Source organism: Engystomops pustulosus, chromosome 5 (genome assembly GCF_040894005.1).
Source record: "Engystomops pustulosus chromosome 5, aEngPut4.maternal, whole genome shotgun sequence".
Classification (NCBI taxonomy): domain Eukaryota; kingdom Metazoa; phylum Chordata; class Amphibia; order Anura; family Leptodactylidae; genus Engystomops; species Engystomops pustulosus.
Genome location: NC_092415.1, coordinates 109,538,375 through 109,560,314, shown reverse-complemented (window position 1 = coordinate 109,560,314; position 21,940 = coordinate 109,538,375). Strand labels below are relative to the sequence as shown.

Here is a 21,940-nt window from a genome sequence, read left to right as displayed (position 1 = left end):
CTGGAGGGCCACCTACCTGCTCCTCTGGTTTGAACAATTTTTGGGACTGCCACATACAGGCACTCAATCTATTCCATTTTACTGGAGGGCCACCTACCTGCTCCTCTGGTTTGAAACATTTTTGGGACTGCCACATACAGGCACTCAATCTATCCCATTTTACTGGAGGGCCACCTACCTGCTCCTCTGGTTTGAAACATTTTTGGGACTGCCACATACAGGCACTCAATCTATCCCATTTTACTGGAGGGCCACCTACCTGCTCCTCTGGTTTGAAACATTTTTGGGACTGCCACATACAGGCACTCAATCTATTCCATTTTACTGCAGGGCCACCTACCTGCTCCTCTGGTTTGAACAATTTTTGGGACTGCCACATACAGGCACTCAATCTATTCCATTTTACTGGAGGGCCACCTACCTGCTCCTCTGGTTTGAACAATTTTTGGGACTGCCACATACAGGCACTCAATCTATCCCATTTTACTGGAGGGCCACCTACCTGCTCCTCTGGTTTGAAAAATGTTTGGGACTGCCACATACAGGCACTATCCAAATTAAATTGTCTCCATAGCAGCCTCCACACGTTGTCTCCATTCCTACCTCCAAAAGTCGTCCATATAGCTGCCTCCATACATCGTCCCTTTATCAAACGAGGTGTGTCAGGCAGAAATTTGGGTTGTTTTCATGGATTCCACATCAAAGTTGTTAACTTTGTCGCCACCCTGCTGTGTAATCCACAAAATATACTTGCAAACTTTTACCATTTAGGGATATTATTTCAGCGCTTCTTGCGCATCTGTTTACATTCCCCTCACCCGCCATATCCTAAACTTATAAGAACGCTACTACACTTGATCTTATACAAAAGTGCTGTTTGGGGAGTAGCCTAGAGACAGGGGCTTGGATTTGCGAAAGCTCGCCTGGCAGCGGAGCGCCAGCTCCATGCGCATCATGCGCTTCTTGCGCATCTGTTTACATTCCCCTCACCCGGCATATCCTAAACTTATAAGAACGCTACTACACTTGATCTTATACAAAAGGTTCTTAGAAGTGCTGTTTGGGGAGTAGCCTAGAGACAGGGGCTTGGATTGGCGAAAGCTCGCCTGGCAGCGGAGCGCCAGCTCCATGCCAAGATCCAACTAACATAGTTTTAACTGCAGCACCTTTAATCTACTACTAGTTCACTGCCTCCATACATGGTCCCCTTATCAAACGAGCTGTGTCAGGCAGAATTTTGGGTTGTTTTCATGGCTTCCATGTTAACTTTGTCGCCACCCTGCTGTGTAATCCACAAAATATACTGGCAAACTTTTATCATGTACCGATATTATTTGAGCACTTCTTGCTCACCTCCTTTGGTTCCTCTCTGCCACCCATTGGTTTGAAGCCTGAGTCCATTTAGGGTATGTCGCCATGACACTCTCTAGCCTGCTGCCGCTGCCTCTGCATGCCGTCCCCTATAGTGTCAGGGTCAATTATTGCATGTTTTAGATGCTATCTAGCTTCATTCTGTCACTCTGTCATGGCCATGCTGTTGCCCATAATTTTGGCATAATGGTGCGTTTAAGCAGCCTCAGAGGCATCCATGCATGCTGCCCCTGCTGTTTCCTGTCCATTTCCGTGGTGTTTCCATCCTTTTCTGAGGTTCCCAGGTGTTTGGCCAAGCTTCCCTGTGCAGAGCCTTGGTCCCCTTGAAAAATGCTCGAGTCTCCCATTGACTTCAATGGGGTTCGTTATTCGAGACGAGCACTCGAGCATCGGGAAAAGTTCGTCTCGAATAACGAGTACCCGAGCATTTTAGTGTTCGCTCATCTCTAACAGGCACTCAATCTATTAAATTTTTCTGGAGGGCCACCTACCTGCTCCTCTGGTTTGAAAACTTTTTTGGACTGCCACATACAGGCACTCAATCTATTTCATTTTTCTGGAGGGCCACCTACCTGCTCCTCTGGTTTGAAAACTTTTTTGGACTGCCACATACAGGCACTCAATCTATTTCATTTTTCTGGAGGGCCACCTACCTGCTCCTCTGGTTTGAAAACTTTTTTGGACTGCCACATACAGGCACTCAATCTATTCCATTTTTCTGGAGAGCCACCTACCTGCTCCTCTGGTTTGAAAACTTTTTTGGACTGCCACATACAGGCACTCAATCTATTCCATTTTACTGGAGGGCCACCTACCTGCTCCTCTGGTTTGAAAAGTTTTTTGGACTGCCACATACAGGCACTCAATCTATTCAATTTTTCTGGAGGGCCACCTACCTGCTCCTCTGGTTTGAAAACTTTTTTGGACTGCCACATACAGGCACTCAATCTATTAAATTTTTCTGGAGGGCCACCTACCTGCTCCTCTGGTTTGAAAACTTTTTTGGACTGCCACATACAGGCACTCAATCTATTTCATTTTTCTGGAGGGCCACCTACCTGTTCCTCTGGTTTGAAAACTTTTTTGGACTGCCACATACAGGCACTCAATCTATTCCATTTTTCTGGAGAGCCACCTACCTGCTCCTCTGGTTTGAAAACTTTTTTGGACTGCCACATACAGGCACTCAATCTATTCCATTTTACTGGAGGGCCACCTACCTGCTCCTCTGGTTTGAAAAGTTTTTTGGACTGCCACATACAGGCACTCAATCTATTCAATTTTTCTGGAGGGCCACCTACCTGCTCCTCTGGTTTGAAAACTTTTTTGGACTGCCACATACAGGCACTCAATCTATTAAATTTTTCTGGAGGGCCACCTACCTGCTCCTCTGGTTTGAAAACTTTTTTGGACTGCCACATACAGGCACTCAATCTATTTCATTTTTCTGGAGGGCCACCTACCTGCTCCTCTGGTTTGAAAACTTTTTTGGACTGCCACATACAGGCACTCAATCTATTTCATTTTTCTGGAGGGCCACCTACCTGCTCCTCTGGTTTGAAAACTTTTTTGGACTGCCACATACAGGCACTCAATCTATTCCATTTTTCTGGAGAGCCACCTACCTGCTCCTCTGGTTTGAAAACTTTTTTGGACTGCCACATACAGGCACTCAATCTATTCCATTTTACTGGAGGGCCACCTACCTGCTCCTCTGGTTTGAAAAGTTTTTTGGACTGCCACATACAGGCACTCAATCTATTCAATTTTTCTGGAGGGCCACCTACCTGCTCCTCTGGTTTGAAAACTTTTTTGGACTGCCACATACAGGCACTCAATCTATTAAATTTTTCTGGAGGGCCACCTACCTGCTCCTCTGGTTTGAAAACTTTTTTGGACTGCCACATACAGGCACTCAATCTATTTCATTTTTCTGGAGGGCCACCTACCTGCTCCTCTGGTTTGAAAACTTTTTTGGACTGCCACATACAGGCACTCAATCTATTTCATTTTTCTGGAGGGCCACCTACCTGCTCCTCTGGTTTGAAAACTTTTTTGGACTGCCACATACAGGCACTATCCAAATTAAATTGTCTCCATAGTAGCCTCCACACGTTGTCTCCATTGCTACCTCCAAAAGTCGTCCATATAGCTGCCTCCATACATCGTCCCCTTATCAAACGAGGTGTGTCAGGCAGAAATTTGGGTTGTTTTCATGGATTCCACATCAAAGTTGTTAACTTTGTCGCCACCCTGCTGTGTTATCCACAAAATATACTGGCAAACTTTTATCATTTACCAATATTATTTCAGCGCTTCTTGCGCATCTGTTTACATTCCCCTCACCCGCCATATCCTAAACTTATAAGAACACTACTACACTTGATCTTATACAAAAGGTTCTTAGAAGTGCTGTTTGGGGAGTAGCCTAGAGACAGGGGCTTGAATTGGCGAAAGCTTGCCTGGCAGCGGAGCGCCAGCTCCATGCGCATCATGCGCTTCTTGCGCATCTGTTTACATTCCCCTCACCCGCCATATCCCAAACTTATAAGAACGCTACTACACTTAACTTGGTGCAGGCTGGGACCGAGTCTGACCCTGGGGCTGGTCATATACTGCCGACGCAGAGAATTGCGGGGCCTACCTCGGTCCAGGACTCAAAGGCCTAGTATACCTCCTCCTCCTCCCACCCCTCCTCCACCTCCTCCTCCTCCGAATTACCATCCGTGGCCATGGCGCCATCAGTCGGTAGCTCTAGGCACAGCAGCAGTGCCGTCGCTAAGCGACAGCAGGCGGTGCTCAAACTGCTGAGCCTAGGCGATAAAAGGCACACCGCCCAAGAGCTATTACAGGGCATTCCACATCAAACTTGTTAACTTTGTTGCCACCCTGCTGTGTAATCCACAAAATATACTGGCAAACTTTTATCATTTACCGATATTATTTCAGCGCTTCTTGCGCATCTGTTTACATTCCCCTCACCCGCCATATCCCAAACTTATAAGAACGCTACTACACTTGATCTTATACAAAAGGTTCTTAGAAGTGCTGTTTGGGGAGTAGCCTAGAGACAGGGGCTTGGATTGGCGAAAGCTCACCTGGCAGCGGAGCGCCAGCTCCATGCGCATCATGTGCTTCTTGCGCATCTGTTTACATTCCCCTCACCCGCCATATCCCAAACTTATAAGAACGCTACTACACTTGATCTTATACAAAAGGTTCTTAGAAGTGCTGTTTGGGAAGTAGCCTAGAGACAGGGGCTTGGATTGGCCAAAGCTCGCCTGGCAGCGGAGCGCCAGCTCCATGCCAAGATCCAACTAACATAGTTTTAACTTTAATCTACTACTAGTTCACTGCCTCCATACATGGTCCCCTTATCAAACGAGCTGTGTCAGGCAGAATTTTGGGTTGTTTTCATGGCTTCCATGTTAACTTTGTCGCCACCCTGCTGTGTAATCCACAAAATATACTGGCAAACTTTTATCATGTACCGATATTATTTGAGCGCTTCTTGCTCACCTCCTTTGGTTCCTCTCTGCCACCCATTGGTTTGAAGCCTGAGTCCATTTAGGGTATGTCGCCATGACACTCTCTAGCCTGCCGCTGCTGCCGCTGCCTCTGCATGCCGTCCCCTATAGTGTCAGGGTCAATTATTGGATGTGTTACATGCTATCTAGCTTCATTCTGTCACTCTGTCATGGCCATGCTGTTGCCCATAATTTTGGCATAATGGTGCGATTTAGCAGCCTCAGAGGCATCCATGCATGCTGCCCCTGCTGTTTCCTGTCCATTTCCGTGGTGTTTCCATCCTTTTCTGAGGTTCCCAGGTGTTTGGCCAAGCTTCCCTGTGCAGAGCCTTGGTCCCCTTGAAAAATGCTCGAGTCTCCCATTGACTTCAATGGGGCTCGTTATTCGAGATGAGCACTCGAGCATCGGGAAAAGTTCGTCTCGAATAACGAGTACCCGAGCATTTTAGTGCTCGCTCATCTCTAATGGAAATACGAAAATAAATGAGATTTTCTTTCTATTAGTTTTTCCTCAGTAAAATTGTAAAAATATATAAAAAACTATATAAATGAGGTTTCACCGTAATCATAGTGATCTATACAACAAAGATAATATTATTTTTATGGTACGGTGTACGGCCCCCAAAAAATACAAAAAGAAAGGAAACCAAAATTTCTGATTTTTTTTCCTACATACAATACATTTAAGAGTAAATAAAATCTCATCAATGAGCTTATTACCCACTAAGATGAAGTATTTCTAGTGCATCTAATATCGCAGAAAATAAACCCTTATTGGTCCAAATTGCCAAAAAAATGCAGCTTCTCTTCAATGCCCTGGCCTGTGGCCATACAGCAGGTTACCACCACATATGGGGTACTGTTACACTCAGGAGAAATTGGGTATCAAACTTTGTGGAGTGTTTTGGTAGTTTATACACTGAGAATTTGTACATTTTTTGAAAAACACATTCATTTAGCCAAAAAAAGTAAATGTAAAAATTGCATCCGATTTTGTTTTATCCCCTGTAAAACAATTAAAGGGTTAACAAACGTCATGAAAGTTGTTTCACATAGGTTAAGGGGTTAACTTTCTATAATGGGATAATTTATGGGGTTTTACTTTTATTTAGGCCTAAATACTTTTATTTAAGTGACTTGAAATCTGGGCAGGTCCCTCAATAGCGTGATTTTGTGCTTTTTATGAAAATGTGAGAAATCGCACCTAAAGTTCAAAGCCCCATAACATCTTACAAAAATGAGAGAATGCATTGAAAAAAACCAAGGAGACATAAAGTAGACATTCGGTTAATGTTAGTTATCAAGTTTTTTTGAGACTTTTTCGAGACTTTTTCCAAATTTTCATTAAATATCAGTTTTTTTCATAAATAAACGCAACACATAATCAAATCACTTTGATATGTTAAAGTGTTCCAAAGTTATAACCACTTCCAGATTATAACCACTGAAGATTGGAAAAAATGGGCTGTGTCAGGTAAGTGAAAAGTGGCTTTGGCGTTAAGGGGCTAATGGTGCCTCCTATGAAGTACAATGATCCTACAGAAAACAAGCCCTCGTAAGTTTCTGTAAACAAAATAAAAAAGGTATGGCTTTTGGGAGCAGCAAGTAAAAATGTGGAACCTAGAATTAAAATGTGAGTTGGCATTAAGAGTTAAACCACCCTATTAACAAACATCTCCCAAAATTCATCAACATTTCTACATTACCCTAAATTAAATAACACTCTTGAGGAGCACACCTAATTAATAACTTGGATAGCACTGTGCACTTACAATAGGTATTACTCAGTGAGTAAAAGAAGAAGAAGTATCAGCCTAGTTATTATTAATAACCTATTTTCTTTATAATTAAAGTGTATGTCTGACGGTTGAAAAACATGGCTGCTTTCTATCAGAAAGGGTGCATGGTATTGCAACTAAGCTCTATTCATCTGTACCGTATACAGCTCAACTGCAATACCATCACAAACCATGGTCTGGTGTGGCGCTGTGTTCCTTAACCTCCAGACAACCAATTTAATGGAAATATACTTTAAGTGATATTACTTCTTGATGTTCTGTTCAGTTCCTGGCTTTAAAATTTTTTTAAATTATTACATAACTGCTAAAAGTTAAATAGGAACATTACAATATTACACATAAGTTAAAAAAGACCCTTTGAATTCTAAAGGTTAGACACACACACACTTCTCTATGCGTAATAAACCAACCTGTTTCTGTTTGAGCTTCCTGTGCAATAATCATCTGCTGTGGATTCATAGCCCAGTGAAGCTGCCGGCAGAATTCTTGCCGATCATCCACATGGATGTAATCATAGACATTTTGATGCATGACATCAGTCTGAAATACCAGAAAATAAACAATCAATGAGATAAAGGGATTTCATATGATAATTGAACACAATATTTTTTTCAAATGCTGTGCATATAACCAATAGATATACAGAAAATGTTGTAAAAACGTATGCTAGTAGTACACAGGTTTTCTTTTATGGGACAAATATTTCTTAATCTTTTCAATAAAGGGTAATCATGAGTGGCCTACCTGTTATGAAAATGTTATATCTGTATAGTATAGGGTTGCAAAATGTATGAAAACCTTTGTACTTGTTCTATAACTTCAAATGGTTCAATACTGGGTTTCTGTCATTTTCGGTACTGAATGACTGGTGCCGACCCCTACTAGCTGGCTGCAGGGAATTCCCTAGAGGAGACATTGGGCAGGGAATTCTTTGTATAGATGTATAGCTCACAGTAGAGCAGGGAAATATCATAAACAGTCCATATATGATGTTTATACATCTCCCAGGGCTTGCCCTGATGCTTACCATTCCATTAAATATTCCCTTGCACAGCCATGATTTGAACTCACAACATCCACACTCTACCTGCCATAGAGATACAGGACAGAGCCTCTATCCACTAAACTATGGGGTTACTAATTGTCAATGGGAGGATTTTTTCTTACTAGAGCTTTCATAGAGTTTCATAGAGCTCCATGCACTGGTATATAAAGATGGATATTCTCAGAGATCGCTCTATATATCACTATATTATCCTTTTAAAAAAACAATTTTTACTGTTAAATTGAATTCATAGAAATGTATAAGACACAGAATAAATTATACATTTTATATTAACATTACCAGGACAACTTTCGCAATACATATAATAGACTGTCATTGTAAATGCTCAGTGTGATCCCACCCTAAATGTTGAATCCAGATAATACTTTTTTCTTTTCAGTATCGGTGCATCTCTATTGTAGCATAATTTAATGTAGCCATATAGCTCCTTACATTTAGTGAGAAACATTTATCTACAACAGAAGTCCCATGCTGATCTCTGATGTGTTTTTCAGCTACAAAAATTAACTCTGCAGGGACATTTCATTAGCAACTGTTGGGACAGTCAACCATATTTATCCTGCAGCGCATAACAAACCAACATAGCGATACATATAAATTATCTCATTATTGGTACAATTCTAAAAACAATAAAACACCAGGGACAACTTGAGCTGAAACGTATGAAATGTTTTAATTATCGTTCCAATCATCAGGATAAAAGTCATGGGCCCTGGATGATGAAAGTGTTACTGACATGAGCTAAAACGTAACTTGTTCATTCAACATCCCTACAGCTTTAACTTTCAAACATTTGGAAATCATTACTCAGAATCGAGTTCCTACATAACTGTTTCACTATATCACTGATACATTGAGGTCTTATTGTTTATGGCACATTTCCACTGCCTGGTAACTGAAACACATCCCCTACTTTGGACTGGAACATATGAATGCGGAAATTGAAATAGCTATCATCCTTTCTATATTACAGAGTTAACGTAATGGTATTAGGTGACAACTGAAAGTAGCAGAATCATCTACGGAGAACGAAAAAAGCATCTGTAAGCTATATAACACTTTTATATGGTAACATGGAAAAATGCACAAGCAAAAGAAAACAAGACAACATAAGTGAAAACATACAGTATAGCATTATTGATATAAAAAAATCTAAGGGGGAATATCTATGATTTTCTCAATGTTTGTTACTTGTTTTTAAGTAATTGTGAATTAGAAAGAACACATTTTATTTTAGGCAATAGATGTTAGATTCTCTCAAGCTGATTAGAAAACTTGGTAATAATATTTTTCACTGGATGTCTAGTTGTGTGAATATATGTGAACTATACATAGGTAGAGATTAACTATATGTTAATTTGGCAGTACAGGCAGTCCTCGGGTTATGTACAAGATAGATTCCATAGGTTTGTTTGTTGAATTTGTATGTAAGTTGAAACTCTATATTCTATCATTGTAGACCCATTTATTTTTTTTTGCCCCAGTGACAATTGGAGTTTACATTTTTTTGGATCAAGGATAATCATTAAAGCTTCATTAGACACCTTACAGCTGATCATTGCAGTCTAGGGCTATAGTAAAGCATCCAGAGAGCTTCACCAGAGTCCACAGTGGGCAAAGGGGTCCGTCTGTAACTAGGGGTTGTCGGGTATCCTTACATAGGGGACCGCCTGTATTTAATATTTTTAGCTTTAGCTTTTAATGCTTTTAGCTTTAGTTTTAGTGTTTAACTATTTTTCAGGATGACAGGATGGATGAAAACTAATTTTCATCAGTTCACATTATGCAAGACTTTTTGTAGTGCCAGCATAAGGAAGCATCTACTCCCAGTTGGGAAATGAAAAATGACAATGGGACTGTACAACTGTACATGAGGTAGGGTACAGCTATTACTGTAAAAACTAAAAACAAGAATCTAAATCAATTCATAATTCAGACACAGAACCTGCAGCTTACTGGATATTAAGACATCAGAGCTTATAGAAATTCTGTGGGTTGGTGAGTATACACAAAAGAAAAAAACTGCTATGACAATACAAATAATTCATATCAGGGTGTCCTATCTCTTCCCAAAATAAATGATTCAACATGTCCAGATCTTTCTTTTCACAGGAGAGAAACTTCTGGCAGAGGTGACTGGAAGCATATTCTTCCCATTTCCCTGATGAGAAAGCATACATTTTTGTCCAAAATTACTGTACAAGTGTATCGTGATTTGAGAGGAAAATCTGTTGGCCAATTAAATCTTCAAACTGCAAGCATTGAAGTTATTTGAGCAGCTTTAGGATAGGTACAAAATGGCCAGCTACAGAATTAAGTGTCTATAAAGATTTTATAGCGCATTAGTCTATAAAATGAAACAATGAATTATCTGAAATGTCTAGCAATATTTTTTATTTAGCCTTTCTGATATGACTATTAGAGAATTCTACAGGTACCGTATATTCCGGCGTATAAGACGACCTGGTGTATAAGACGACCCCCCTACTTTCCTGTTTAAAATATAGAGTTTAAGATATATTCGCCGTATAAGGCCTCTTGCACACTAGCGTTGCGTTTCACGTGCGGGTGCAATGCGTGAAAAACTGACGTTTTGGCTGCGTTTTTGTTCCATTTTTCCTTGGAGTAATTTGCGTTTTTGCGTTTTTCACGCGCGTGTTGTTAGCGTTGTTTTTGCGTTTTCGGCGCATTTTTGACGCGCGTTTCAATGGGAGACTCGAGCATTTTTCAAAGGGACCATGATTTGGGATTAAAATGTGTTATTTAATTGAAAAATAATGTCTTCTGATAATTTGCAAACATCTGCGATCTATTCTTCACTGTTCCGCGCGTATATTATCTCCCGACAATTTAGCAGATGTGAAGAACAGTGAAGAATAGAATAAAAACAGTGAACACAGTGAACACAGTGACCACAGGATCATTTAAGATAAAAACACAGTGCAGAACACAGTGCAGAATAGATTACAGATGTTCGGCACATCTGCTTACTTGTCGGGAGATACGCGCGGAGCGGTGCGAACAAAATAGCATGTGAAGAACAATATATATGTGTGCAGAAGACATTGCAGATGTATGGAAACATCTGCAATGTGTTCTTTACACACATATATATTGTTCTTCACATGCTATTTTGTTCGCACCGCTCCGCGCGTATCTCCCGACAAGTAAGCAGATGTGCCGAACATCTGTAATCTATTCTGCACTGTGTTCTGCACTGTGTTTTTATCTTAAATGATCCTGTGGTCACTGTGTTCACTGTGTTCACTGTTTTTATTCTATTCTTCACTGTTCTTCACTGTGTTTTATTAATTAAATGATCGTTCGCGAGCAGGGGAAATAATGTTATTCTGGTCACCTAGCAACCCTTACGTTTAAAACGCATTGCACTCGCATTGCACTTGCAATGATTGCGAGTGCAATGCGTTCTTGATGCATCTCCATAGACTTGAATGGGGCGTGAAAAACGCGCGTGACTCGCAAAAATAGAGCATGCTGCGATTTTGACGCGCGTGCAAACGAACGCAAGCACGCGCGTTCAAAACCACGCAAATGGAGAAAGACCCATTGAATACAATGGGACAGAGTGCAATGCGAGTTCTGCGCGTCAAATGCACGCGCAGAACTCGCGCGTGAAAAACGCCAGTGTAGAAGGGGCCTAAGACTACCCCTTTTCCAATGCATACAAAACACCGGTAAAAATTAAAAAAAAAAACAGATTTGAATTTAACATGGTCCTTTTTTTAATTTAAATTCTTATGACATGCAGGTATATAGCAGGAAAACTGTCGCTCATAAACATAAGGCATACAACAACAACATTACCATCATCCATTTTACTGTAAATGTTACCATACTGTACCTTAAATTTTTATTTTATTAAATATTCCATGCCATGTACTCAGAAGCAGGAAAAAAATTCCAAATGCAATGAAAATGGTGAAAAACCGCATTTGCGCCATTTTCTTGTGGGCTTGGATATTACGTCTTTCACTGAGCGCCCCCAAATGACATGTCTACTTTATTCTTTGGGTCGGTACGATTAAGGGGATAGCAAATTTGTATAGGTTTTATAATGTTTTCATACATTTACAAAAATTTACTTTTTTGATTTTGCCAACTTCTGGCGCTAATAACTTTTTTATACTTTGGTGTACGGAGCTGTGGGTGGTGTCATTTTTTGCGAAATTTGATAATATTTTCAATTATATCATTTTTAGGACTGTACGACCTTTTGATCACTTTTTATAGATTTTATTATATTTTTCAAAATGGCAAAAAAGTGCCATTTTCGACTTTGGGCGCTTCGGGCATTTTCGGACGCGTTGATACCTGATGTGTTTATGATTTTTACTGTTTATTTATATTTATGTCAGTTCTAGGGAAAGGGGGGTGATTTGAAATTTTAGGTTTTTTTATTATAATTTTTTTTTTTAACTTTTTTTTTTTTTATTTATACTATTTTTCAGACTCCCTAGGGTACTTTAACCCTAGGTTGTCTGATCGATCCTACCATATACAGCCATACTACAGTATGGCAGTATATGGGGACTTTCCTCATTCATTACAATGTGCTATCAGCACATTGTAATGAAGGGGTTAAAACGAAATAGCCTCAGGTCTTCGGAAGACCCGAGGCTACCATGGAGACGGATCGCCGCCCCCGATGACGTCACGGGAAGCGGCGATCCCAGGTAAGATGGCGGCGCCCATGCGCCGCTATCTTTGCCGGGTGTTACCGGTAAGCTTTTGCTGCAATATGCAGCAAAGACTTACTGGCTATGGAGAGGGCTCAGCCCGTGAGCCCTCTCCATGCAGCGCGACCCGACCGCCGCTGTGAATACACGGCGGGCGGGATTACCGGCGTATAAGACGACCCCAGAGAAGACAGAAGATTTTTCTGTCTTCAAAAGTCGTCTTATACGCCGGAATATACGGTAAATGAAGGAGCATCCACTTTATTCCCTGATTGCTTTAAGACATGCAAAATAAATAAATAAAAAGCAGAGGGACCCCTGCTTGCATAAAGTGTTGCCACCTACTGCGTTATTTCCCACATTTTATATACAGAGCATCTGCAATTTTTAACAGATTACACATAAAAACTGTTTTATTATTTATTAGACAAGAAACACTGAAACCACTGAACATTCAAAGAGTTCATGGCCAAAGTCACAATAAATGTGTCTTCTTGATGCACATGTCCTGTTAAAAAAAGGGAAAAACAAATCTGTTGAGCCAAAATAAATGACATGCTTAATTGTGAGGAACAGCATCTAGAGCCATACAACCCTCAAAACTTCACGGTAGGACATTTGAGCAAGGTAGGACATGTTTCACATTGCTGTGGATGGGACTCCTTAAATTATAGCAATATTTGATGCAAGGAGTCCCTGCCTCCCCACTAAAAAAGCAGTGCTGACATTATAATCTTTACTGTGCAAAGATAATAGTGAAAATTTGTACCAAATTTAGTACACAATATTACAGGGCCACACTATGAACAACATGTAACATAAACAGAGAGCAAGCCAGTGTGTATAGACTGAAAAAGTAAACACATTTTATTTCAAAACATATAATAAGCACACAAAGAGCTGTCACGCATCAATATTTATAAAAACATTTAAAAAGTGTAAACATACACATCACCAAGAACAAGTGGATCAGAGCCAGTCACAAAGATCCACAAATGGCCACAAGTCAACAAGTAGTGTGGACACAAATCCCCCACACCAGGTAGATATAAATAAATGATGACAACAATGCAGTACAGTCCTGGAAAACACTTTCACAGTATGAAAAAGCACTCAAAAAAGGAGCACCAATAAAGGGTCAGTGTACTCCCAGACCAGGACCAAAACCATGCGACCAATACTAATCAGTATGGAGTAACCAGTGGGAGGAATGGCATAGTCCTAGACCTGTGGCTGGAGGCACCCCACGCATTACGTCGCAATCAAGGGACTTCCTCATGCGACTTTTAAATGTTTTTATAAATATTGATGTGTGACATCTCTTTGTGTGCTTAAAATTTGTTTACTTTTTTCAGCCTATATACACTGGCTTGCTCTATGTTTAGGTTACATAATCTTTACTGTGCACACAATGCTATTTATGAGGTAAGCAGGGTTCCTTGCATACATTGCTATGATATAAGGAATCCCATCCCCAGCCATATAGTCAGAAAGTCCAACAGAACCCTTCATGATTTGTGGTTCACGGACCGACCCCGGCAAGTACGAAATGTCCCTAAACTTTGATCTAATAATGATAAATCCTATTGTTATAATCTGACCTTATTTCCAAGGGTGAAAATAGAAATTAAATGAATCAAATCTATTACATTTTATAAGCCATTAAGATTGACTGAATTAAGAACAGACATGCGAATAGGTATGTCCATTTTGTCTAAATAAATATATACGTTTAAGAATCTGTTTTTTTCTGTAAATATCGAAATGTGTCACAAACCTTTACATTTACATTGATAAAACAAAAATGCAAACTAGGTTTTAGACTTGAGTAGAAAGCAATGAGAGAAAGAGAGCAGTGAGATGTACTGCACATTCTAAGCAAATCACTCTATGACAAAAGATGCCTTTTACCACAAAACTCTTTTTTTCTCATTAAAGGGGTATTCCAGCCATTAACTACTAACTATATTACTATTTGTAGAGTAATTCATTAATAGTGAAGCACTGCTGACTGATCAGGACACATAGAATCGGTTATTAAAAGTGAAGAGCAAAAATCCCAGGCAGTACTAAAGTCCTTAAATGAAAGTTCTTTCATTTAAAATTGTGGTCCACTTGCTCAGTCAATCTTGGCAGTTTCATTGGTTTTGACAATCCTAATCTTATTTGAACAGGTTTTAGGATAGCCATACAAGCAAACTGCCTGGAACAAAGGGTTAATACATCCCTAATGGTAAAATGACATTGTAAGTACAATGGGCAAAAAGAAAGTTGGCAAAAGTGTTCTTAGTCTGTAAACAAAGACCCACACAAATAGAGACGACCAAGTGTCTTTTTTCAGCGTGTATATTTTAGGCTATTATAAGCCCCAGCAACACTTAGCACAGTGAAACTGTAGTACAGTGTAGGTATGAAATATAGTCATTATCATTGTATGGATAGGCTACCACAACATACAACATAGAAAAATATTGGCATCAATTGGTGACCCTGTGACAGTAATGTACAATTCCATGGTTGTCATGTAAAAAGCCCTAAAATACATTTCAAAAATAGTCAAAAAGAAATAAATAAAAAATATTAACATTCTAATGATCCCCCTTTTCCTAGAACTGAAAAGAACAACCAAATATCCACTTTTTTACACCTATAAAAATGTACACAAAAGATGATTAAAAGTTCATTCAGCTCCCAAAATGGCATCAATGAAAAGGTGAGCTTGTCCTGACAATTAAATAAATGTATTTTTTTCAAGGTATAAAAACATAGCAAAAATTATATAAATTTGGTATCTCTATACTGGTACAAAAATATAGGGTGGGTGTCATTTGGACCACAAAGTGAAAATGATAGACACAAAGCCCATAAGAAAATAGAACAATTGTGTTATATCAGAATTACAAATATTTTTTATTCAAGCTTTCCAGTACATTGAATGAAATATTAAATGGTGCCGCTATGAAGTACATGTACTTTATATGTTTACATTTAACACTTGATAAGCATAATTTTAAGGGCAAGAAATTTCTGACTAAAAGCAAAATAGTAGTGGTTCTCATGCAGGTGTGTAACAAGAAGAGGCCTGGCCCAGCAGCTCTACTATGCACAGGATGGAGACAGAATCAGATAGGGCTGTCTATAGTGTAGTGGTGGTGCAGGGTTACTCCAGGGAGAGCCCCTGTGAATATAATCTGAGCCTGCAGTAGCCTAAATTTTCACTACAACATAGACTAAGTTTGTTTCTGCCTCTGTCCTCTCCTCTGATGCCTAGTTTCACATCCCAAACCATCCCCCATGGTGATAACCTTTCCTACTTATAGGCTGATAATATTTTGTAGCTGGAAAATCCCCTTTAAATAAGATTCCAAATGTATCTTAAAGTAGCTCGGCTCATCTCAAGCTCTTCTCATCCCAGGGGATCAGAAGGCCATATAGATAAGAATGCAGCAGGTATATAGCTTCTTTTCTCATTGAAGAGATAAACAGCTGGAAAAAAGCTTTCTGGTCTTGCCATGTCCCCCCCCCCCCCCCAACGCAAAACACAACCAAAATGCTGTGTGTGAATGTGGCCTCAGGTACCATAAACAAGGCCTTATCCCAGAGAATCTGTAAACTTTTTATCATGTGGTATAGGGAGCATATTAATCCCTTGCCACTGATGGGCTTTTTCCATTTTACTTTTGCTCCCCACTTTCAAAAATCAATAACTTTTTATGTGTACAGAGATGTATGAGTGCATGTTTTCTGTGTAACAAATTGTACTTCCCAGGGACAGTATTTTATATTTCATGATGTCTACTGGGAAGTGGAAATAAAATTCAAGATGCAGTAAAATTGACAAGAACCCGCATATGTGCTATTTTCATGTGGGCTCTTTTTGTTACGTATTTCACTTTGCACTCCAAATGGCATCTCTAATATATTCTTTGGTTTGGTACGATCACAGGGATACCAAATTTATATAGGTTTTATTAGGTGTTAATAGGTGTTAATGTTTTTTTAAAAAATGAAGACCTTTTGTACGAAAAAAAAATTATTAATTTTTATAACCATATTCTGACTCAAATAACTTTTTCATACTTGGGAGTATGGAGTTCACATGTTAAAATGTAATTTTTCCTCGGGACAAGCTGGTGTTTTCATTGCTACTATTTTGAGGACTGTGCGACCTTTTGATCACTTTTTATAAAAAAATTTTGGACATATGAGCGCAATTATCCATTACGGGTTTTTTTTATAGATTGGGAATTTTGAAATGTGGTGATACCTAATATGTTATGTTTCTTTTACTTTTTTCCACTTTTGAACATTATTTATTGTGTTAGGGGCTTTTGGGACATTTTAATTAATTTTATTTTTTATTTTTTTGTGTTTTTTTTAAATATTTTTTTTAATTTGTACAATACTAGCAGGTAGGAGAATTTCCAGAGGCTTCTAAAATGTAATTCTTATAAATCTTGTAAACATGGATTTAAGGTCTAGCATTGATTGAAAGCAATCAGTCCCTCTGCCAGCTCCTATTGTGGCCCTTCACCTCCCCCTCATATTGTGGCCCCTCATATTCCCCCACATATTGTGGCCCCTCATATTCCCCCACACATTGTGGCCTTTTCTCATCTCCCTCTCATATTGTGGCCTCTCATCTCCTTCTCATAGTGTGGCCTTTCATCTGCTCCTCATATTATGTCCCTTATTGCAGCCCCTCTCATACACCCCATATTTTGGCCACCTCTTACATCCCCCATAATTTAGGCCCCTCTCATATCCTCCCCATAATGTGGGCCCCTCTCATATCCTCCCCATAATGTGGGCCCCTCTCATATCCTTCCACATAACGTGGGACCCCTCTCACATTCTCCCCCCATAATGTGGGAACCCTCTCATACTCCCTATTGTGTAGGCCCCCTCTCATATCCCCCTATATTGTGGGCCCCATCTCATATCCCACCATATTATGGACCCCATCTTATACCCTCCCCTCTTATACCCCACATATTGTGGGCTCCCGTGCATACCCCCCACATATTGTGGCCCTCCCACTCATTTTCTTTTCCTTGTTTCAAATTCATTTAAAAATACCCACATACTCACATGTCTCCGTTCCCCAGCAGCTCTCCTCTACTTGTTTTCATCTGTTACTGTCATGCCGGCAGGTGATGACATCATCTATCCGTGCCTGTCGGCATCACAAGCAGCAGTGATGATACAGAGGGCTAATAGCTTTAATAGCTAATCGCTCTCTGCACCATCCTGTTATTCAACTCTATCTGTGCTCTCTTGGGACACAGATAAAGTTTGAGTCCTGACACTGTTAGTTGGGGCGAAGCCAGTGCCTGCGGGGGCAGAGTAAGCACACAGCTGGGGCGGAGCTTATAGGTGTAGTGTAGTCCATTCAGTAAAGCTTCTGTTACAAACAATTAGCAAATAATAAAAATGGAACTCGAGCACACCTCTAACTCGTTGTATCTCACATACGGAGCCGGCAACGGACCCACCTCGTTTGGAAAGGTAACGTAGCAAATGAAAGTAATCCAATGGTCCAGCCAGGTTCCAAGATGTATTCAAATTTTACACTGTGGATTAAACTTGCTTGTTGCATCTTCTATAAGACAACCCCTAGTCTTTATAGGAGCCCAAATGTCCAAAACACCACTTTTTTGTCATTTTGAGACACATAAAAATGTTAATAAAAAGGCACCTGGAGACCCCATGGTGCATAGAGGAGACTCCGTAGACTCGATGGTCATGTGACCGTCGAGTCTAAAGGGGTTAAACAGAGCTGCTGGGTCTTATTAATCCCAGTACAGCTCTGACCAGCACCACCAGTCACAGGTGGTCATTTAGGCTTTTAGGCCCCTTCTACACTCGCGAGTGTGATGCGATGAACTTGCAATGCATGCTGCTCGGTTTGCACGGTTTTGTCATGATAACTGTTAGTATGCAATGTTTAAAATGAGAACATTGGATTGAAAAAAGTCATAAAAAATAAGCAGTATGTAGAAAAACATGATTGTTCAAAGTGTTGTTGTGTTAAAAGTACCTCCTTTTAGAGTTAAACAAAATATCAATAAGTGTCTATGCCAACCACAATTGTATTCCTGTATTGTTTCTCTATGCCTGGGATAGAGTGTTACCATGACTAAGCCAGTCATCCTCTGCCGCTGTTTTCATCAATGCTAAGTTTCCATACACAATGCTTTTTTTGGCAAAATTGTATCTGGGTGGTGGCCCACTTATAACAACTATTTGAAGAAGATGAATGAAAACACATTAGTTTATATATCACACCCAATCCAGAAATCTTGAAAACTTTAAAAATTCCTATGTAGTAGTAAAAATAATAATGATGATAATAATAATAATCAGTACATTGTTTGTGTTTTATATCTTATTAATAAAACTTTATTGAGGGTTATATTTAGAAATCATATCAGCTATATTTCCTGGCATTAGAAACTAAGAATAGATAAATACCCCAAATAAGTAGATATTCTCTTTATATGAAACAGATTCCAGAGTTGAGTCAGGATCTCCACCCAAACTGTGAAGCATAAATCCAGGTTTGAGGTTAACTCTAACTTGCAGAGTAAATATATTGTGGCTGGTGTACTACACCATACAGAGGCATCCTATTCATCATAATCACTTGTTTTACATCTTTAGCACATGATCTGAAAGCAAAGAGAATTTATCAAACGTGTTTCCAAGATCCTCGATGAACATGGACATGAAAAGAACCATCTTTTCTACTCCTGCTCCTGCTTGATACTCAATTTTTACTTTAATTATACTGAATGAGCAGCTTTCTACCTCTCCGTACACAAATATGCTGAGCTTGTTATGCTGAGTTATTTCAACAGTAATTTTACAAAATCTGGGCATATCTAACAATATGGATGACTATGGATGACTTTTTTTTTTAAATGCCACATTTTTATGCATTTTATTCTGTGGCAATATGTTATTTATAAGCCTATACTGCCAATAATGTCTGAGTTACAAACAATATAGTATTTTTAGAACAGGTAGATTTTGTAAATTTAACTCCAGTCAAAAAAAATTGTCACTGTGAGAATTGGCTTTTCCAAAATTGGAATTTGGGTTGTCATGGGAACAAAGATGATCACTAAACCACATTTGTTAATTCTTACAGTTTATTATTGAAGCCTGGGAATAAAGTTCAGTAAATTACTAGCATCCAAAAAACCTTCACAATGGACAGAGTGTTTTTTTCAATCTGTACACTTTTTCATTGCTGTAGCAGTTTTTTTTTTTACGTGTGGACAAGTTTTTTATTCAACCTTTTGTGTGGAAGGGGATCAAGGCATTTCTGGTGTAGTTTGATGTTTTTCAGAATTTACAGCATTGATGTTATAGTACAGTGATGGTGAACCTATGGCACGGGTGCCAGAGGTGGCACTCAGAGCCCTTTCTGTGGGCACTCAGGCCATCTGCCTAGGACAGTGTTCACCAAATAGAGCCAAATCCACTGCCCCAGGCAACTAAAGAGATGCTGCTCTCAGCTCTATTTTAAAGCAACAATTCCTTGGCTGTTTGGAGCTGCAAGAAAAGTGAGAAGGTTTTTGACAGACCTGCATCGTCTTTGGAGGTCCTCCTGATGGGCCCACCATTCTTCCTCTACAAAGAGACCCTGGAGAGAATCTACAATGATTTGCCCTCTTAGTCTAAATTTGCCCTCCTTCTTTCAACTATATTGGTGGCCTCAGGCGGCCGATACAATTGAAAGACGTGGAAGAGCAGGTAGCAATAAGCTACTGTATAAAATTCCATGCTGGCACTTCAAAGTAAATAAGTGGATTTTGATTGTAGTTTGGGCACTCAGTCTCTAAAAGGTTCACCATCACTGTTATAGTATGTGTCTTTTCAAATGCTGTAACATGTCACTTTATCTATCTACATTGTAAAGAATATTAATGTTTTTAACTATAATTATATTTTTTGACCTTTTGTTTTTTAACATTTTAAATTTTTAATTGTAAATTTACATTTAAAGTATCTTTAGTAATGTAACACATTTCTGCTAAACAGCCTTTAATCCCCATTCAGAAACAAATTAGTTTTTTTTCCATTAGTTATCTGTTGTATAGATTGCACAGAATAGTCGCTGATGTCGCTGAAAAACACAAGGAAAAAACATAATTGTCCCAATTTATTACAGGCTGTGGTAGCAAGGGGAGTATGGGTACAGCATGGGTGTTTTTCTGCATATTGCAGCAAACACCTGTGGGTAACAACCTCAGGTGTTAACCCGTTAAATGCCTCTGGCAATGCTGCAAGTGGCATTTAAAAGCCTGCATTGTCATATTGATGTCAACGAGGAGCTTCTGTGCTTAAAAACCACCCCAGAGTTGTCTGTGATGGATAAGTCCCTTTCTGATCTTTCCTTGGAAAAGCTGGGTATGTGTTTGGACTCGGTTTGTGATTTGAGTGATGGACGGATGAACCAGTCAATTGTTCCCCTTATATTCTGCCCAGTCCTTTCAGAGGGTGCTGGTTATTCAATCTGATCTCTGCTACCTAGTGCTATTGGCTTGTGTTTTTGACTTCAGCATCACTTACCGACTATCCTATTTGCTATATGATTTCGTACCTTTGCTGCCATCTTGGTTTTGACCTGGTTCTCTCCGACTCTGCTTGTTTGTCTGTATCTGTTGTTTGTCCATCCTGTATTTCTCCTGGTGTGACCTAGCTTTCCATGTCGCAGACTTGTGCTTGTTTTTAGTGTACCAGTGTGAACACTGGTCTATATTTTTATGCTGTTACCTGTGTGCTCAACCATCCAGCTTCCAGATGAAGTAAGTCTTCACTGTCACCTTCACTGTCTCTCAGGGCCATAGCCTGCAGGGATGTTGCAGGGGTAGTTTGCTATCACTTATCTAGTCTGACAGCTAGACACTTATCTAGTCTGGTTGTGGTTGCACTGTTGCTGCACAATCTGTCAATTATGCAATGAGCTGGTGGTATATTGTTACAAATACATAGCAAAACTGCCATATTCTACAATACAGTAGCATTGCAGTATATAGTAGGAGCAATCAGACCCACTAAAGTACCCAAGGGGTGCTGGAAATCAGTAAAAAAAAATTTAAAAAGTTGAAAAATAATGAAAAGAATTTAACAAAACCTAAAAGCTCAAATCACATTCCTTTTTCTAAAATTAATATACAGTTGGGGAAATAAGTAATTGATCCCAGCCTGATTTTGCAAGTTTTGCAGGTCTGTAATTTTTATTGTGGCTACACTTCAACTGTGGGAGACATTGTATGATTTTTAAATAATTAATTAGCATTTTATTGCATGAAATAAGTATTTGATCCCATATAAAAACAGAATGTAATATTTCGTAAAGAAACAAATTACAGAGGTCACATGTTTTCTGTATTTACACACACTGCATCAGGGATCTTCTCCCGATCTTTCAGGTTTCCAGGCTGTCTGAAGTTTCAGCTTCAAAGATTT

The 21,940-nt window shown here is 39.5% G+C and overlaps 1 protein-coding gene across 2 annotated transcripts in view; it reads right to left on the bottom strand.

The window, feature by feature from the left end:
* Positions 1–21,940, bottom strand: part of AHRR (aryl hydrocarbon receptor repressor) — a 317,910-nt gene that overhangs the window by 85,766 nt on the left and 210,204 nt on the right. For both annotated transcript variants that reach the window (XM_072152898.1, XM_072152899.1), the window contains one exon: positions 7,108–7,237. In XM_072152898.1, coding sequence (XP_072008999.1) covers positions 7,108–7,237 — 130 coding nt within the window. The remainder of the gene's footprint in view (positions 1–7,107; positions 7,238–21,940) is intronic.